The sequence below is a fragment of the Lytechinus variegatus genome, chromosome 19, assembly GCF_018143015.1.
Source record: "Lytechinus variegatus isolate NC3 chromosome 19, Lvar_3.0, whole genome shotgun sequence".
Lineage (NCBI taxonomy): Eukaryota > Metazoa > Echinodermata > Echinoidea > Temnopleuroida > Toxopneustidae > Lytechinus > Lytechinus variegatus.
Window position 1 is genome coordinate 5,370,295 of NC_054758.1, and position 19,914 is coordinate 5,390,208.

The following is a 19,914-nucleotide window of genomic DNA, read 5'->3' on the forward strand; positions in this document are numbered from 1 at the left end:
CTCTTTCTTTCCAAGTTTTATTCAATTTTTGTTGGATATTGCTAATTTTACTTTGATCTTGTGAATCAACTTTATCTTTGGCCATGATGATAAATCTTGACGGCTGGAGATCAAACGGAAGTTGCCTATCACCAAGACAAAGTCTACGCCAGCTGACAAGGCTGGGTCCGTCAGTGCAGTGCAATCTCGATAGCCAAAAACAATTTGGCGCGAAAAATTGAAGCTGAATCCCAAGGATCAATCGCCCAAAACTGGTGCAAAACTGGTGATTTTCAAAATTTCTAGATCAGTATAATATCGAGTATGTATTTTCCAATAGTTCAAGCATATCACATGAAAATCCCCCCAAAATCATGATTTTCTCCAATATTTGTTATTGCAATCAGAGAGAACCAATAAAAACATGTCCACCCGCCACGCACGCATGCATTGTAATTCGTTAATATTTCACTCGTGTTCTCATTATAGCACAAAGGTCAAAGGTACAAATGTTTAAGGAGGATTTTCTGAGAGACAGCACTGCAATATTTCAAGAGGCACTGCACGCATCAGAGAAAGAGGATCATTTTAAGGGGTCTGAGCGTGGGCAAAGTGTCTTGAGGATTTGTAGACAAATGCTGGTTATCTTGACTACTACAACACTTCTTGCTTCAGTGAAAGTAATCACTGAACAGATCTATGATGCAGCAAGTGCTGGAGACAGTGCTCGAATTGGTTCCATGTATTAATCACCCATTATGTACTTGGAGAGAGGCACTGCACGCAGCTGAGAAAGTGGATCATTTGAAGGGGTCTGAACGTGGGCAAAGTGTCTTGAGGATTTGTCGAGGAATACTGCTTATCTTGAGTACTACAACACTTCTTGCGTCAATAAAAGTAATCATAGAACAGATCTACGATGCAGCAAGTGCTGGAGACAACGCTCGCATTGGTTCCTTCGCAAGTAGTAAGATGTGCTCAACCTTCCGCAATATGAGAATTGATCCAGAAGTTTGTCAAGTATGGGAGGATCTCATTTCTGCAACCACTTTAGTTGTGCCATTAGATGTCATACGTCTCACTCAACAATATTTGATGAGAAAGATCTTGTACATCATTACTAAGAGGATACAGCAGGATAGTGACCAAGCTTGAGGAGAAGCAACATTAACTGACCATGACCAAAACGTTATTCGATATGTGGCAGGATATATTCCTCATGCCCTTGTGAAGAGATATCGGAAACAAATATCAGAAAGAGCAAAGAAATTTTTGAGCATTCTCAAAAGCAGGAAAAGTGGACAAGAGGACATTGAAGCAGATCCTTTCTAGAATACTTACACTATAGCTTGGATCGATATGCAGCTAGGAGGAATCTTTAACGTAACCGATGAAGTGTTCAGATTTTTCTGGGTGCTTGAAAAGGCTTTGAAGGACGTTCCTCAAAAATTGTTTAAGCACCTTGAAAACCATCAAGATGTCTCAACAAAAAAATGTATGAAGGACAAATTAGATATAAAATTGTGGAATGGATTGACAGGAATGCTCCCCAAAACAGATATATATACAACTTTTGTTTATAACTCATCAAATACTGGTCATTAATAAGAATCCATGCATTTGTGAAGGCTTCCAATTTACTTCACAAGACAGCAGGCAAGACCTCTTTGCAAGAAGAGTTTACGCAAAGAACAGTCTTAAAAGGGAAATCACATGTCATAATTCATTTGTACCTGCACATGTAACTCATGTAATTGCATCTGCACGAGGCCAAGCCATTTAGCGTTTGAGAGCAATGAAGAGAACAAAAAGCATCAATTTGCCAAAATTTGAAAGTTTGCCAATCCCATGAGCCCCCTTGCATCATCAGCCTGTCTTCCTAAGAAGTAACTGTGACTTTAGTATCTATATTTCAGGCATAGTCTCTACAAAATTATTAAAGTGACCACAAATAAAGATTCTAATCTCGTATTAATTAATGTAAGATCGAACGTTAGACCTAAGCTACAGATCTAACTGTTAACTTGTGAGTCAACATGGCAGATCCAGTACAGGAAGGGTGTTCCAAATATGTGGAAATTAAAGACAGCAAGACGGACAAAAGGGGAGAGGAGTCGTCAGTATGTTGGCCATTCAAACGAAGGATCGAAAATGGTTACACTTTAATTGATGTCAACAAGGTATGCACACCAGCTTGTGCTGATGACAACTGACAAGGGTGGCAATAACTTGGGATGTTTCATCCGAGCTCTACACCTCTCACCTATGCAGTAATTGCAACTGTAAGAAGGTCATGGGAAATGAAGAAAGATGAATATAAGCAAGGACTCGGGATATCATTCATAAAAGCGCCACGGAAATCAAGAAAGAATTTATAAATCAAGACCTCAAATCATGACATGAATTCATTTGAGTGACATAAATCTATGTCATGATTGAAATCAAAACAAAAACATATTGTAAGCTCCCTGACAACAAAGATGGCTTCCTACATTGCAGAGTTAGGAGAAAGAGGAGTGAGCTCAGCATGTAGGTAGGGTCTTGTCTTTAGAAACAGGCTTCATCCTTTTAATACCTTCAGCTACAAAGTGATGTTCAAGAGATATATAGACTTTCTGGACAAGGCGCTCTAGATAGACATAACTGATATGGAAGGCAAGGGCTACAAACACCCCACAGACCGTAATCATGCACTTCCAGCCACTCTTCAAGTGATGATGGCACTCAACTTTTTTGCCACCTGGGCAGTGCTCAATGCTAGACAGTGTTGCCGCTATCCATGGCGTACACAGAGCCAGCGTGTCCTGGTTTGTCCACAATGTCACAAATGCCTTGTGCAGACACGAACAATTTAAGTAGGCATTTAATTTCTTAAAATAATAATTCAGAGTACCACTTGTTAAATAGATCCAAGAAGGCTAATAAAAATAGAACAGCATATTACTAAGTTTACGGTATGGTTTGGCCAAATCATGAGCAAACTCTGGTGAATAAGGTGTCTTTTGCCGTAGCAGACCATTTTTTGAAGGTGCAAGCAGACGATGTTTTCTATCGTTGGGCATAGGTGTGTTTTGAAATTTAAGAGAGTCTCTGAACAACCTAGACACATGGTTCTCCAGAATACTATTAGGGTCATCCTCCACAGAATCATGGACAGGGAATATTTGACTGCCAGGAGCCCTCACGGTCATCGATGCTGGTGTTTTAAACTTGTGTTCCTCTTCCCCAATTTTGTGTGATTTGGCACCAGGTCTTTCTTTAGCTTCCCTTTCTGCAAGAACCTTCTCTAACTTCTCAGATAACTTCTTTGCAAATTCAACTGGGTCTGTTGGTAGTAGTTCTTCAGGATTAGCATGCGGACAAGGAAGATGTGTCATAACTTTTTCATTCTATCTGATATTATATTTCATATTTACGCTTTTGTTTTTGTTGCTTTCTCGACCTTACCAGAGTCTGTTAATAACATGGTGTCATCTGAGATAGCATCACTGCTGACAGATTGTAATTCAGAATCATTGTCTGATGTTGCAGGTGCTAAGGCTGCACATCCTGGGTTCTGACCTCCTGATAATGAAACATTCCGGAGAAATCATATGGTAGGAGGAATTTGTAATCTAATTCAAGGACAAACCTTTCAAAAACGCTAGGTAGGGCAACACACTCTTCCCATCCATGCATGGCAGGATATGACAGGAAACATTCCAGAGAAATCATATGGTAGGATTAATTTGTGATCTAATTTGAAAGGACAAACCTTTCAGAGAAGCCAGGGAGGGCCACGTCTACTGAGAGTGAAGCAACAGGTGGCAGCGCCTCTGCGATTTTTTACTATTGGGTCGTTTCAGAATGTTGTGGGTGATGTAACTCACATGTCTCAATCATCACAGGGCAGGTTGATCACAGCAGTGACTGAAGCAATCTGTGCTCGATCTGGAGATTACATCAATTTTTTTATGAATGGATCAGCAATAATTAAGACCTTATAACTGGGGTAGCGAACATGCCCAATACTCTAGGGTGCATAGACAGCACTCGTATTGAAAATGAACATAAATACGTCAACAGAAAGAAATATCATGGAAGCCCAACCACACTTTACAAATGTGTATGCTCGCTGGCCCAGATCCATCCATGACTCTTCATCTGACTGAAGGCCTCTGTGTAAATCAATTTAATAAATGAAAAGGCTCCCTTGCGTGAAAGAAACTGAAATAGACAATAAATCATATAAACTCTCCTGTTCCTTGACTCAATTTTCAATATCAGTCTTCATTTCATTCAGCCCAGCACACATCACCTCCAATACCCTAATGTTTTTTTCCCAAAAATTTCATTTAATGTACAGGTGATCAAGTTCCCCCAGTCAATGGAAGACCTGAGAGAGAGACAAGTAGGCTTCTATGGAGTGGCCCATTTCCCAAATGTGGTTGGTGCTGTGGAAGGAACGCATATTAATCTGTTGGGGGCTCCACTAGGCAAGGACGAGTACCTATATATTAATAGGAAGGGTCATAAATCAATTGATGTGATCCAACTGGCTGAACACGTCCTTGCAATGAAGAGTACTGAGTCTGTAACCGATGAAGTGTTCAGATTTTTCTAAGTGCTTAAAGATTTTAAGGACTTTCCTCATAAAGGGTGTTACTGACGACAATTTTTGTGTTTTTTTTTAATCAAATAACAATACAAATTTTAAATGAAATTAAATGTTACTATTTATAATTAGATCTAGGCCTTCATAGTCAAAATGGTAGAATTATATCTGGTGTTCCAGATTTGTGGAAAAATTGACAGCATGACATACATATATGGAAGGACAGAGGAGCCATCAGTTTGTTGGCCATTTAAAGGGCAGACAAAGAATGGATATGGCTTAGTCGATGTTACCATCATAGGCAGCTGTAAAAAGACAACAAGTCATGCCCTACGATGATCTAGTAAATGCTAGGCCATGTAGGCAGCTATTGTACCAGCTGTTATTACACAATGGCTGATCCACAGGAATGGTATTTGAAATATTCCACAATCTTAGACAGCAAAACATAAAAAATGGGAGATGAGATGAGCCGTGGGTATGTTGGCCATTTAAAGGACGGATAAAGAATGGATATGGCCAAGTGGATAACAACATCCCAGGCAGCCACAAGACAACCAGGCATGCCCAACGGCTTGTGCTGATGACAAGGGTGGCGTTGACTTGGGAGGTTTCATCTGATTCAAATCTTGTATTATTTAATGTTAGATCAAACATTAGGCCTAACTGTTAACTTGTTAATGTTAGTCAAAATGGCAGATCCAGTCCAGGAATTGTGTTCTTGACTTGTGAAAAATATAGACATTATGACAGACAAAAGGAGAGAGGAGCTGTCAGTATATTGGCCATTAAAAGGAGGGACGAAAAAAGGTTACGGCTTTGTTGCCCTTAACATCCCAGGCAGCTGCATAACGACAACAAGGCATGCCCAACGGCTTGTGCCGAAGACAAGGGTGGCTATGACTTGGGAGGTTTCAACTGACTTCCACGCCTCTCACACATGCAGTAACTGCAACTGTAAGAAGGCCATGGAAAATGAACAAAGATGAATATTAGCAAGGACTCAGGATATTATTCATAAGAGCGCCGGTTTGAGTCTCTGAATACCCTAGACATATGGTACTCCAGAATACTATGAGGGTCATCCTCCATAAAATCATGGACAGGGAATATTTGGTTGTCAAGAGCCCTCATGGTCATTGATGCTGGTGTTTTACACTCATGTTCCTCTCCCTCAACTATGACGTCATTGTGTCGTGCTTCTTCCGGGTTCGACTCAAAGGCGCGCTCTGTGTTTCGTGCAGGTTAATTTCCGTGTAGCAGTATTGCCAGTGTACTAGTACCGGTATATGCCAATTGTCACGTGCATTTAAGAATTATCATTCTGTGTATAGTACCACCCGGGTTGTACTGTAGCGTCATTTGTATATTTCATTGTTTTCATCAATCATGTCTTCAAGTTCCAAAGGCACAAATTGGACTGACGACGAACTCAGGGCTCTGCTTGTGCTTTGGGCTCAGCCTGAAGCACAAGCATCCCTTACCGTGATTCACAGAAATAAGACGATCTACGAGTCACTTTCAGCGGCGCTTGCGAGGGAGGGATTTCAATGGAGATGTGGCACCGCCTGTCGAGACAAAATTAACAGAATTCGTGCCCAGTACAGGACCATCATAGACAAGAAAAATCGATCGGGAGGCGGGAGGGAGGATGATGACCCCTTCTGGTTCCCGATCAAAGACAATACGAGGTACAATACACGGAATTCTGGAAGTAAAAGATTTATTTTTCGGAAGCCGAGTAAACGTTGCACTTGCACAAACGATCGCGTGTTAGCTTCGGCGGCAGCCTAAATCTAGCAGCCAACGTGAAGTTAGAAACACGCGCGAAAATGTCGACCTATACTTCCTAGGTCAAACTGCGCACTATGATGCGCACTGGATCGGCCCATGATTCATGTTGCTGTTTTGAATGATTCAAATCATGATTATGAGTTGAGGTCACATAAACGCAGCCTTTGATACAGAAGCTTTCACTCTCAATACTGTCTTTGTTGACCTCATTGATCTGCCAGATGGAAAAGCAAATACTATATATGAGACAGTGTGTCAGTGTTTACAGGAAAAAGGCATCCCCATGGAGAATGTCATTGGATTTTGTGCTGATACGTGCAATGTTATGTTTGGGTCAAAGCACTCTGTTTCACAACTGCTAAGGAAAAATCACCCATGGATAATAACTGTCAAATTTTCTTGCCACCTCATCCATCTCTACCTCTCATGCATCTTTGCAGCTTCCTAAGTCATCAGAAGACCTATGTAGGAATATTTATTCACATTTTAGATTGTCCTCACAACGTTGTGATGCTCTGAAGGAATTCCAGGATTTTTTCAATATAGAAAAGCACAGAATTCTCAGAGCTGGGCAAACAAGATGGCTATCCATGAAAATGTGTGTTGATCGCATTCTTGAACAATTTGAAGCGCTGAAGTTATATTTCCAGGGCATATCATTAGAGGATCCTACTCATACCAATGACGCCATCTTAAAAAGCTTGAACAACAAATTTACAGTTGCCTACTTAGAATTCATGAGCTTTAATCTAGGCAGACTTACAAGCTTCAACAAGATATTTCAGAGCGAAATTCCACTGCTGCATACACTACTGAGGAAAGAAGTTTCACAATTGCTCATGGCCCTCTGTGCTGACTTCTTGGAACTCGGCTATCTAAGAAAAAGTGACCCTCTGTGAATGTGAAGGAAGAAACACATCATGTTCCCCTATAAGTGTATACAGGAGTAAATGCAGCCAGCACCATCTAGTCTATAAGTGAAGATATTGGATCAAACCATCCAGGTGTGAAGCTCTTTATGATCCATTGCAAGCAATTTCTCATTGAATGTGTCTGTCAAATACAACAAAGGTTTAAAGGTCAAGTCCACCTCAGAAAAATGTTGATTTGAATCAATAAAGAAAAATCAGACAAGCACAATGCTGAATATTTCATCGAAATCGGATGTAAAATAAGAAAGTTATGACATTTCAAAGTTTCGCTTATTTTTAACAAAATGGTTATATGAACAAGCCAGTTACATCCAAATGAGAGAGTCGAAGATGTCACTCACTCACTATTTTTCTTTTGTTTTTTATTGTTTGAATTATACAATATTTTCAATTTTTACGAATTTGACAATTGGGACCTCCTTGCCTGAAGCACAAAATGTTAAAATAATGGAATTCCACATGTTCAGGGAGGAATGAAACTTCATTTCACATGGCAATGACGAGAAAATCAAAATATTTCATATTTCAAACAATAAAAAACAAAAGAAATAGTGAGTGAATGACATCATCGACTCTCTCATTTGGATGTAGCTGGCTCGTTCATATAGCTATTTTGTTGAAAATAAGCGAAACTTCAAAATGCCACAACTTTCTTATTTTACATCTGATTTTTATGAAATTTTCAGTGTTGTGCTTGTTGAATTTTTCTCTTTTTATTCAAATCAAGTTTTTGTTGGGGTGGACTTGTCCTTTAACCTACGGTACATGAACTTGACTTCCTGCAATGTCTGGACACCAAAGTGGCTTTCAATTGGACCATACCATCATTTGCTCCATTGTACAAAAAACTTCCCTATCTAGAAGAAGTGGCGTCATTACAAGAAGTGGACACTGAATGGAGGATGCACTCTATGAATCCTACATTGAATGACACCATGCCTGTACTTGAATACTGGAAAACTGTGTTCAGTCAAAACGATGTCTGTGGAAGAAATGTGAATCCAAATCTGAACAAAGTCATCAGTGTGTTGTTATCATTTCCCTTTTCCAATGCTGCTGTAGAAAGGGTGTTCAGCCAACTCAAACTGATAAAGAATGACCATAGGATAAACCTAAAGCAAGAGAGCTTGCTTGGACTCCTTCTCACTAAATTGACACTCCAAAAGAAGGGGAAACAGCAAGCAACTCAGATGGATCCTTGCAAGGACATGCTCAAACTGCATGCCAAGATGAAGGCCAATTGTGATGATGCACAGGCAGCTGAACTTCGCAAGAAATTCATGGCTGAGTTCTGCAAGTAAACTGGTATGTTCTTAATGAAGTAAATCTATTTTTTACAGTACCCAATTTGAATTCATACAGGTACATGGATGTATTAGATTCATGCAAAAAACAAAGAATAGAAGCTCATGTAATTCAGTTTCATTATTTAAAGTAATGATGTCAATAACCATGAAACCTCAATCGTCAACAATGACAGTATGAGCGACAACCCAAACACAAACAAAATGCTTGTTTGATTTTCCAATTGCATGTGCATCAGATTTAGGTACACAGTATGGACATTTAGGTACATGTACGCACATGATGTATGTTCGCGACTGTGACTGATTTTTAGCAAAAAGTATAGAATTGCTTGATGTCATTGCAAAACTTTGATGTGATATTGAACTTTAAATCCTTTATTATGACCTTATTCATTTTTCAATAATTAGCAAGAACTGTCTTGATAACAAGTAAGTTGGATTTATAAAGAGAGGGGCCATATATAAATGAATGTCTTATTCTGAACCAGAGCTTCTGATCCAGAGCGGATCACCCAGACCCAGGAAGAGGCAAGGCTTGCCAACGAGTGGTGTGGCTGTGGCAACTGTGTTGTTATGCCCACAGCTATTGAATGCATTTGCTGCAAGGGAATAACAAGGTGCTTCGACCTTCAAGCTCATGGATGTGTAAGAGACCATGAAGATTTTGTCAGAGTGTGTCTGACAAGAGCAGTATTGCGGGTATTCAACGTTGCTCAGACGGACATTCGAGGACATAGAGCCCGTCCATGTGTTCGAGTAGGAGCCCAAAACCAAGAACTTGATAACAAGTACTTTGGATTTATGAAGAGAGGGGCCATATATAAATGAATGTCTTATTCTGCAAAGTGCATACCTACACATTTTAGGCCTAGTAAAAAAATTCTAGCGAAATTGGAATTCAGATAACAATAATTCTGAAATAAACCAAAATGTAACATGTAATCCAAAGCCAAGCTGACTCTTGTCCATCGATGTAATATTGATCCCTTTTTCATGTACGTGTATATAGATGCCTAAAAATCTTATCAAAACTGGGGCAAAATTAATGGTTTTCAATAATAAAAAAAATCTTTGGCATTTGTCCCCACATTCTTATATTGATATTTTTGTTTATTACTATGCATATTTATGTGTTTTTTATGAATGAAATAAATTTAAATTAAAACTGAATTGTACTTGGAGATGAAATATAGAAATACATTGGTATCCATGATTGCGGACCCATTATCAATATCTTAATGTAGCAATACCCATTGGGTAAGATACTGGTACATCCCTATAATTATATTAAGTAATGGTATTGTTTTTTCCTTATCAATGGCAGGTAATCTAACAAAATTAATTGATTATAAAATCATATATACTTATCTTCCATTATGTTACCTGTAACAGATTCACCAAAGTGGAAGGAGACTGCATCAAGAGGCGAATCATCCACACGATCAAATCTGTGTAAAAGACCTATGGGATTTCTTTTTTTCTTCTAAAAATGTATTTTTTTAATACCCTACTGCCAATTTAAAAGGTTTTCCAAAAATTCAAAGAAATACAAATTACACAAATTCTGAAGAAAAAAAAGTCAATTCATGAAAAGTGATTTTCACATGGTTTGGACAATATGGGAGGTTCCCCAGCCAAAAAAATATACATATATGTCTTCGCGGGGCATGGACAAAATCTTGGCTGGGTTTGCAGTGATGTCTACCAGAATAGCCAAGGATGTTGCGGATGCGTTCGGTGTTTCTGTGGCTTTTGAGATCGCAGGGGAGGGCGAGTCTGATGCGAGTTTGGATCCACTGGACGACTCGGAGTCGGAGGAGGAACAGCCATGAACTGAAAGGCTCAAGAGGAAGGCGAAAGCAGTCGCAACTACCTCTAAGAGGGGCAGGAGGCGTTAAGATATATATATATATTCATATGTCAAATGAAAATGAAAGAATTTATTTCACATTTTGCAGATTCACAAGAGTAGAAGGAACGATGTGGGGAGGAGAATCACCCACATCGAAGAATCCGTGGCATCATGCAACACAAACGCGAGGCAAATGCCTACATTGGGAAGCCTGAAACTAGGTGACCAAGAAACTCGATACATGATGCAGGTATCACAGATGATGGCAGAAGAAGACCAGATAGACCAAAGGAAGTACAACACCATGGTGGCCTGATCCTTCTTGCCCATCTATGCAAGCTATAGGCTTTTCACATACCTGGTGCATGGTTACCTTGGAAGGCGTGTCAGAAAAGTAATACCCTCCTGTGTGTCTCAAGGATTCACCAGGAAAATCCCACAGCCATAGGGATGTCTACCAAAAAAGGGGCATCTGAAAAGTTATACCGTCCCGTGTCGTCACAAGAATTCACCAGGAATTCCCACAGAAATCAGGTGTCTACATAGGCTTTCGGTGTGTGGATGACAATGTAGACATTGCAGATCCTGAGCACCATGCAATATAACTATTTTTAATGTCTGGATGGAAGAGACACTCCCTTGCCCTGCATTGCACCCACTTGATAAATAAAGTAAGACCTGGCCTTTATGCTACTTACAAAATAGTTGTCAGAAATATAGCATAAAGAAAGTATGGTAGCACCATAAAAAAAATCCAGACACCTCTGTGGTGATCATTGACTATAGATTATGAATTGCATACTCAGAGCTGCCAACAAGGAAAAGAACATTTCAGTATTTTTAAAGCTGAAAATCAGTATTTCTGTGAAGAAATCAGTATTTTCAAAGAATACCATAGGACCACATGTAAAGCTGAAACTTAAGAAATCAGTATTTTACATGAAACTATCAGTATTCTTCTCATTTTTCAGTACTAAATACTGAAAATCAGTACTACTTGGCAGCTCTGCATACTGTACTTTTTTTTTGTAGTCAGTCATATTCCACACTGCTGATAATAAAGTTTTGAGATTACTTCCTGAAAAAGTGATCATTTTTGACAGCTAATGAACATTTCATTTTCATTGTTACTTGGTTGTGTTTTTTTTTCATTCACATTCTTGACATTTTTTTAGCTTTATATGCACATGAACAAAGATTTTGAATACTTGTTACTTCAAAAAAAAAAAAAAATAAATTAAGACATTCATGTACCATTTTTACAAGGCCGCCATCATTTTCAATCTTAATCACTCATGATGGCGGTCTCCTGCATTCTTTTAAACTATGACAGTTTCTTTTAAGTGAATAATGCATCTTGTTAATATTCATTTTTCCTTTGCTTATATTATGGCTATTATATTGTTTTGTGAAATTTGTATTACCTTTGTATATGTAACGCTGTAGATTCATCATGAATACAAAATAAAAATTGAAATCAAAATGAAATTTTAAAAAAATGTAAAAATTTGGTATCCAACAAGATGTTTATGATAGATAGTGGCACAAGTGAAGTTTGATAGGGAGGGGAAAGATATCCTGGGACCCTGAATGGTCATGGAAATTTTAGTGTGTATTGAAAGAAATGGTTATTCATGTTGAATAATGTAACATATTTTCAACCAATCTTTCCTTCACACATTCATTGAAAGCTGTCACATCCTATGTTCTAATAAAATGCTTTTAATGTTTGGTATTAACTTATTAGGCTGGATCTTTCTTGAGTATTTCTTCTTATACTGATTCCTAAGAAAGCATGAATGTTTGGTGATAAGCAAGAGGACAAATAGCTTCAGGAAATCTCTGAGGAACCTGGTAATAATCATAAAAATTCATTCGGTTTTAAACCAAAGTCGTGAGATTAATCAAGAGAAAAGATTATACTACACAATGCATCCCCCCCCAAAGAAAAAGATCTTAGTGTTCATTACCACGTCACTTGGAGAAAACCTAAAGCTAGAAGTCAAAACATATTATTTGTTTGGCATCACTATGACTCGCAGGTTTCTCCTCCCTATATAACTGATTGGCAAAGGTGGCGACTCTCCATTTAACATCCTATCCGAGGGACGGATCAATCACAACTAGACAAACAAGAACCAAATAAATAGGTGTAATGACAGATACATGAAAAATACATATTCTTCCTTCTACTTCCCATTTACCCTTATCCTTTTCTCAACAGCGCTTAATCGAACTTTCATGCTTTCCATGATACCCGTTACCGTCTTCTTCTCGCATTCCTCCACGATGAATCCAAAGCAGAAATAGAAAGCAGTTATAAGCGTCAAACCGCACGTCCAGATGAAAGCTAGGACCGGACTGACATCTCCCAGCGATACAGAGAGCAGGAGAAGGAAGAAACAGAAGAGAGCCTTGAGACGAGACCACATCTGATCTGATTTGACCTTCTCAATGTTCTTTGAGAGAACCGAGATGGCCTCTTTCAAGAGTTCTGGAAGTTGTTGGTGAGGCGACCCATCATCATCCTCATTTGATTTTTCATCCCCTTGACCTTGGCTGTCTGTAAATAAAGATCATCAAAAGGAACAAAAAACAAATCCAAATATCAAGATCAGACTTGGCACTTCAATAATACAGCAATGTCTCATTTACATATGCCGTATTTGCATATTTGATGCGCGGTGATGTAACTGACATCATATTACATACGTGGTGCTCATTACTAGATCATAGCAGTACCAGCTTGTGTTGGCGGCATTGCAACAAATAAAACCTGACATTGATGTTAACATGTAGGCCTACCGGACTCTAGTACCCCTTTCATAAACCCATCCTCCAATTATCTGCCTAAGAGTAATGCCAATAATTCAATAAAAACTGCATTCACAAAGTCCAAAAATTATCTGCACTATTATTTATGAGCGCCGGACCTGAAAAAAGGCAGATAATTGTCATGGCAACTGCACACACCCCCTCCGATAGGGTTGTCTTGGAGAAGGGTGACCTTGTGACAGCACCATGGCAATTATCCGCATTACTTTGGAAATGCGTTCTTAAAGTCAAAATCTTGTCCCGATGCTGCTATTATGCGGATAATTGCAGCATCGAAATAATGCGGATAACTCTGGTCCCGCTCCAATTTTACGACCAAATTATGCGGTTATTCTCCGCATAATTGGGTTTATGAAATAAACCTTGTTGACTATTTTTATCTTGGTACTGAATACCATTTTCATTAGAGTAAATGGAACTTTCTTCATTGCAAAAGAATCTTTAACATGAAATATATGAGGCAACAAAAAAGTAAAATCTTAATATAAGTTCAGTTATTAGCTGCAATAGCATAGATGAAATCCAACCTTTTAACCGTGTAACACGAATGGTCGACAGAACGCCCTCATGGTCTGAATAAGATAAATCTGAACCCGGAATCTTCCGCATAGTGAGAGTAGTTTTAAGGCACCTGGCTGTGTAGGGACCATATGACTGGTAGAAATTGTAGTCTATCCTTTCTCCATCATTTGTGTTCATATAGCAATGAGTCTGTCCTTTGGCAAGAATATTGTCCAGTCTTTCTATTGTCATTCCATCTGTGTACTGATTAAAGTGGGTGTGGCAGGCATGTTTGTTATGAAAACAAATGTGAAAATATATACAGTAATAATTATACCCTGGTAAATAATAAATGCCCTCAAGACTTAGCACCAAGCATTTACAGAAATATTGTAACCAGGAACTGAGGGGTACTGGGGTCTATAGCCACTGGGCCAATTGTGAACATTCGCCTCAAACAAAGCAGGTCGTTAGACAAGGTTCTTGCTATAATCACCCAAATTGGTTACTTGATCGCTAAAAACTTCAAATATCTAGTGAAAATTGGGCAGGGTAAATCAGATACTATTTACTCACTACATCCTTAATAAGATTTCATGAAACTCACTACATATTCATCCAGCAATTGAACTAATTTTGTAGTTCATCCATACCTCTTTATTACCCCTTGTCTCCCAGGAGTCCAGTAATCCAGCATTTGAGAGAGCAAGCTTGGTAGCTAGAGAGAACGGCTCTGAATTAAAATCGCCCATCACAAGCACGAGGTCGGATCCCCCGGAAGTTAATCTCACAAACTCGCTGAGCTCATACAGCTGGGTCAATCGATGCGTCAGGAAGTCGTCTTTTTCAGGGATGTTGGACGGAACGTAAAGAGCATGGGCCTGTACATTTGAAAGGGAAATAAAAGTATGATGGTGCTTAGTTACTTGAAGAAAAGGACTCTCCAAGGCTCCACACTGACTTATTTTCTTGGTGGCACAATAGGTTCACCAAAGTCATCACTTTCACATTCTTGGTGTCCCTAAAACCATAGAAAAAAACATTTCAATTTATCAAAACTTTGGTAGCCCGACTGGGCCACCATTTGTGGGCTTTTACAGAATTTTGGTGGCCCGACTCTTATTTTTGGTTGCCCCGGGCCACTGCTTATGTTGAGTCCTGCTCTCACACTCACACAATAAACAGTAAAGCCAGGGAGACACTGACCTAACAAGGTGGACACCAAGCTCAGATGTAGATCAATCAGTAAAAGATCAGCAGCAAAATTTGTGGACATTTCATCCCTGAAAACTTTCCAGAGTGCACAAACAATGCATTCAACATGCTGAATATATGTAAATTTTCAAATTGTATGGGGTGCACCCTCAGCTTTCATACAGTGAAGAGTGTGCTGAAATTGCAAATATCAGGCGAAAAGGGTACATATCTTACCCATCCTGAAAATAGAATTGAGGCAAAATTAAGAGTGGAGGAACAAAAAAATATTAAGTTCCTTTTTAAAAATCATGGGATGAGCATAGTGTCCTCCTTGTAATAACAGTGGCCCCCTTGGCAGAGACGGCATGATTATGTCATTCAGTTGTGGTAACACAAAGTAGAAAACACATAAGTCTTTTTATGTGTATATTTTGTCTGTTGATTTTGATAATGTATAATGGATAAATGTTTTGAAACATGAACTTCCCAGAAAAATTGTAAAATGTTTGCAAACTGAGATATTCATTCATTCGATTCGGTTTATTATATGAAGACATCGTAAAGACAATCCGGAGACTGACACACATACAGTTCACAGAAAAAAAGATATACATCCAAGTCTATAGCATTCTTCTTACATGGGTATTATAGACATTTACAGCCATCCCTTCGACGTCTATCTTGCACAGCGCCACCATTTTTCCGGTGTACCAGTCCCCCATAAAAACTTGATGGGCATATCCATTCAGGGAGTAGAGGTGATAGAACGTGTCAACGATCGGCCATTTTGAAAACATGCAGAGCCCCCCGTTCTGCAAGCCCCTGCAGACAATGAAATAAAAAGAGGAAAAAATTCATTAGGGCAGTAAAATCAAAAATAAAATTAGCATTTCAGCTACTGTTGGAAAATTGTATAAACTTTTTTTGTTTCAAGTAAGAAATGGACAGGAGTTTATACAATGAGTTTTCAATCATATGCCAAGATATTGAAGATAAAAAAATCATGTCACAACAAATAGGCTTGCCCCTGCTCTCCCAAATACAACATGGTGAAACTCAATTATTTGTCGTTGTTTTTAAATAATTTCTGGCTTCTCTTTTATCTGAAACTTTTAGGCAAATTATAAGCTATGAAAAAATTACATATCCTGATTATCCTCTCATTCCGTAACAAGAAAATTTTCAAAATAAGACACCTGACTTTGCTTGCTTTAAACCCTACTTAATGAGTAACAAAGAAATTGAATCCAAACTCACTAAAAAAGAACTTTAGGTTAAAAAAAAATCTGCTCATTTATGTACATGGTTTGATTATTAACATTGTCTGTCTATAGTCTTTATGCACTTTAAACATAATCATTACTTCATGTATGTACATGTATGATAATTCTCTTGATTTATTTGGAATTATGTGTTATGTTGCTATACTAAGTTATGGAAAAAAATAAAAATCATTCTTTCTACAAAGTAAAACCATTCCATAGAAGAAAAATGGTGGATTTGTTTCATGTGAAACGGGTACTACCAAGTCTGAGATGAGGAGGAAAGAGGACTGAAGATAAGGAAGGGGGGAATAGGAGTTGAAGGAAAAATGAAAGGGAAGGGAGGCAAGAGATGGGAGTCGGAATAGAGGGGGGGGGAGGCTGGAAGGAGGGAGAAAGGCAGAAGGATAAAGGATTGAGGGGTAGAAAAAAGGCAATAAGTTGGAAGAAGAATGAAGTAGAGAAAGTATAATAGAAGTAGTAGCAGCACTTTACGTGGTAAGAATGTTAGAACTGTTAAACTCACATTCTGAAGTAGAAGCTGTATGGTAGAACATTTTTAACTGTTGACTTTATAAGTTCATAATCCTTCAGGACCCAGATCTATTAAAAAGAAAATTGAAATAGAAAAGTCAAATCCTTGTAAAAACTTTCTAGTAAAGGACTCTGTGTATACTCAAGTACATGTAGAACCATTGTGATACACTTTTTCTTCGTTATTTAACAAGGGCTCCACACTAACCCTTTTTTCTACTGGTCCAACTAGTCCATGTCGGACCAGTAGATACCCAGTTTTTTCCATTTTTATTGGTCCGAACTTAAAGTTTACTGGTCCCCCAAAATAAAAATAAAATTTTTTAAAACTTGAGTTTATTTTTTTGTTTCTTATTGCCCCCCCCCAAAAAAAAAACATACAAACAGTAAACACCATTTGTAAATTTTGGAGAGCCATTTTTATCATTCACAAAAGAAGAGAAAATATCATTGGTATCAGTTTGATATATCTATAACTGGTCATGTTGGACCAGAAAATCTTTTGAAAATTTACTGGCATGACTGCAATTTTTACTGGTCTGGGACCGTCGGACCAGTGCCAGTGTTGCACCAGAAAACGAGAACAGAATAAAAAGATAATTCGTCATCAACATTAAGAGTCTGTTTTTCCCGCTTTGTGGGGATGGACAGTTCACTTCCTTGATGGCTTTCCTCCATACTATCCTTTCGTTTGGGTCAATGCACTTTACACTTACTTTATCAGAAATCTGTATTAAAGTGATCAACAGTAATGCAGCATAATTACCATGGCTTTAGCAGCGCAGCTGTTAGGTGATCATGCATTTCAAGGAATAAATTCATGCCAGGGTACCCATTTACCTCACCTGGGTTGAGTGCAGCACAAAAGTTAGGATCAAATCTAGCTCTGTCATTACTCTTAAGAAATAATCATCCCAAATTCTAGCTAACCTCCGACCTTGGTTAAAACTGAAAAAATGTATACCTCTTGAAGTGATACAACATCATAGGCTCCTGTAGCTAATTCTTTGGCGATGTGTTGCATCCGCTCTCCCTTGTGTTTACTGATGCCGAATGGGAGACCCCTGAAATTAGAATCAAAGATGATAAAGACAAGTGAAAGCCCATTAAAGGTATCCAGTAAAGATTGTGAACTCAACTATGACAAAGGCCAACTTTACCCGCATGCGTAACTTGGGTGAGGTGTTGCCGATCAAAATCTCCAGTCCATAAAACAACCTCGCGATGTAGTTTTCAAGATTGCTGCCCCTGGGGGGCCACTTACATTGAGGAGTGGATACCATGCGACCAAAAAACGTAAAAGGATGTCTTTTTCAAGATAGGGCATGTTACGTACATAACATAGCAAGGGTGTCAAAAAAACTAAAATAATGAAAAAAGGGCATCTATTTTTAATAGGAAAGCTACATGTTTAGGATCAAATTTGCGAGGGTATAAAAAATTTAGACTAAAATGTTTTATAAAGGATGTACTTTTTTTTGCCCCAAGAGTCAACACTACGTGTTTAGAGTACGATTTGCGCGAGATGTGAGAGGTGGGGCTGTACTAAACCCAATGATGTAGGTGAAGGAAACACCTACGACCGACCATTGGCTGGAAACTTTGACAAGCAAAAAAAAAAGATTATCATTCCAAAAGTAAGGTCATTCTCATCCTAAACTAAAAACATACATGTTTTATTTTTATTTTGATTGATGAGTTTGTTACCATCATAAAAGACCAGAAAACTAGGGGGATATGATATTGTGTCCCCCCTACTATTTTGAGTAGGTGGGACATGTCCCCCTGGGATTTCTGCCCGTATGACCAACGTCTGTGACATAACAATAAGAATATCGCTGTATTTGTACTTGTTTAGAGTCTAGGGGTCAATTCAAGGAACTTGCCAAGAGTATCGTTTTGTTTATTAATTCCAATACTTGTTAATGGTAGGGTTTTGCATAGACCAAAAGCTTCAGTCTCTGTTTTGTTGCCCCGGTGGTTGTTCAGCTGAACTCCGTTGGCTTCACTCACCAAATACAGAGACCGAAGTTCTAGCGCGATCTGTGCAGGTGACTCAATGTCCATATGTTTATGTATAATGTACTTAAAAATTAAGATCGGATAAAACGGGGAAGTGAATTTGCGCGACAGCCGAGGTAAGTCACTGTTTTTGTTCCTTTTAACTTCATTTTTCTCCGTTTTTTGGCAATTAATGCCAAGGGGGAATATTAATTTGCATTTTAGTCACGTTAATTTTCAAATTTTTTATTCATTAAAGACAAAAACTGAAGAGCCCCAATGGGGGGATTTTGCATTGCAAGTCCCCTAATAATGGTGGCTGCACGATAGCGAGCCGTCTGTGTACGAGGAGAAATTTTTTTTTTAAATGTTAAAAAACTCCTCGAAACAGACGGCTGCAAGCTGTCTAGGTTTCGCAGGCCAATACTTATGGGGTGCATTTTCAGAATATGGAAAATAGATCTATGTGTTTAGGGTGCTTTTCGAGACCCAATGGTCGGGCATGGTATCCACTCGTCAAGTACCGAAGTGCCCCCCTCCATCTCCCCCCTCCCGAATCGCTGCCTTAAATTATATTGGGAATGGGAGTTGGGGAATCTCTAAGACAATGTCAGATATTGTTAAAGGGAATCCCCGAAACGATGATGTCTAATCATTTGGTAAGTTTCATATCAAAACTTATCTGATTTAAATTATCTCGTCTATTACTAATTTTAAAAAATCCCCTGAAAGTGTTGCATGTGCAGTGCCAATGCTGTGCACGGTGGCAATGCACCCACTGGAACTAACCCAAAGAGCGGAAGCTCCGGCAGGCGAAGCGGGCCAGAACTCCCTCAGTAGCAGTGGAACCAGCACGGTCACCCTTTTTACGACCCACATACGGTATACTCACCAGCAATTTAATGTGACAACGTTTAATTCCATTATTTATCAAAAACGAAACCGCCATGCACGAACCACAAGCACCAGAAGGCAGTAATATAGTAGTAGATCATAGAAACTGACGCTAGAGTAGAGATATATATGAATAGTAATTGTAAAACAGGCCTAACGTTAATGGCAAGCGCCGGCTTGGGCGCGGGCGGCGGGTAAAATACATAAAAAATGTACATACACGTACGTACAC

General features: G+C 38.8%; 1 protein-coding gene across 3 annotated transcripts; it reads right to left on the reverse strand.

Annotated features, from left to right (window-relative positions):
* Nucleotides 1-11,715: 11,715 nt before the first annotated feature.
* LOC121406340 (putative neutral sphingomyelinase) lies at nucleotides 11,716-19,878 on the reverse strand. 3 transcript variants are annotated; one of them, XM_041597369.1, is made up of 7 exons: nucleotides 19,681-19,878; nucleotides 17,752-17,851; nucleotides 16,780-16,856; nucleotides 15,630-15,813; nucleotides 14,448-14,675; nucleotides 13,821-14,058; nucleotides 11,716-13,021 (listed from the first exon to the last, which is right to left on the reverse strand). In XM_041597369.1, the coding sequence occupies exons 1-7, from the start codon at nucleotides 19,710-19,712 to the stop codon at nucleotides 12,648-12,650; spliced, it is 1,233 nt and encodes a 410-aa protein (XP_041453303.1). In that variant the 5' UTR covers nucleotides 19,713-19,878; the 3' UTR covers nucleotides 11,716-12,647. The 3 variants fall into 3 exon arrangements, with proteins under 3 accessions (XP_041453303.1, XP_041453304.1, XP_041453305.1); XM_041597370.1 differs by lacking the exons at nucleotides 16,780-16,856; nucleotides 17,752-17,851; XM_041597371.1 differs by lacking the exons at nucleotides 16,780-16,856; nucleotides 19,681-19,878.
* Nucleotides 19,879-19,914: the final 36 nt, after the last annotated feature.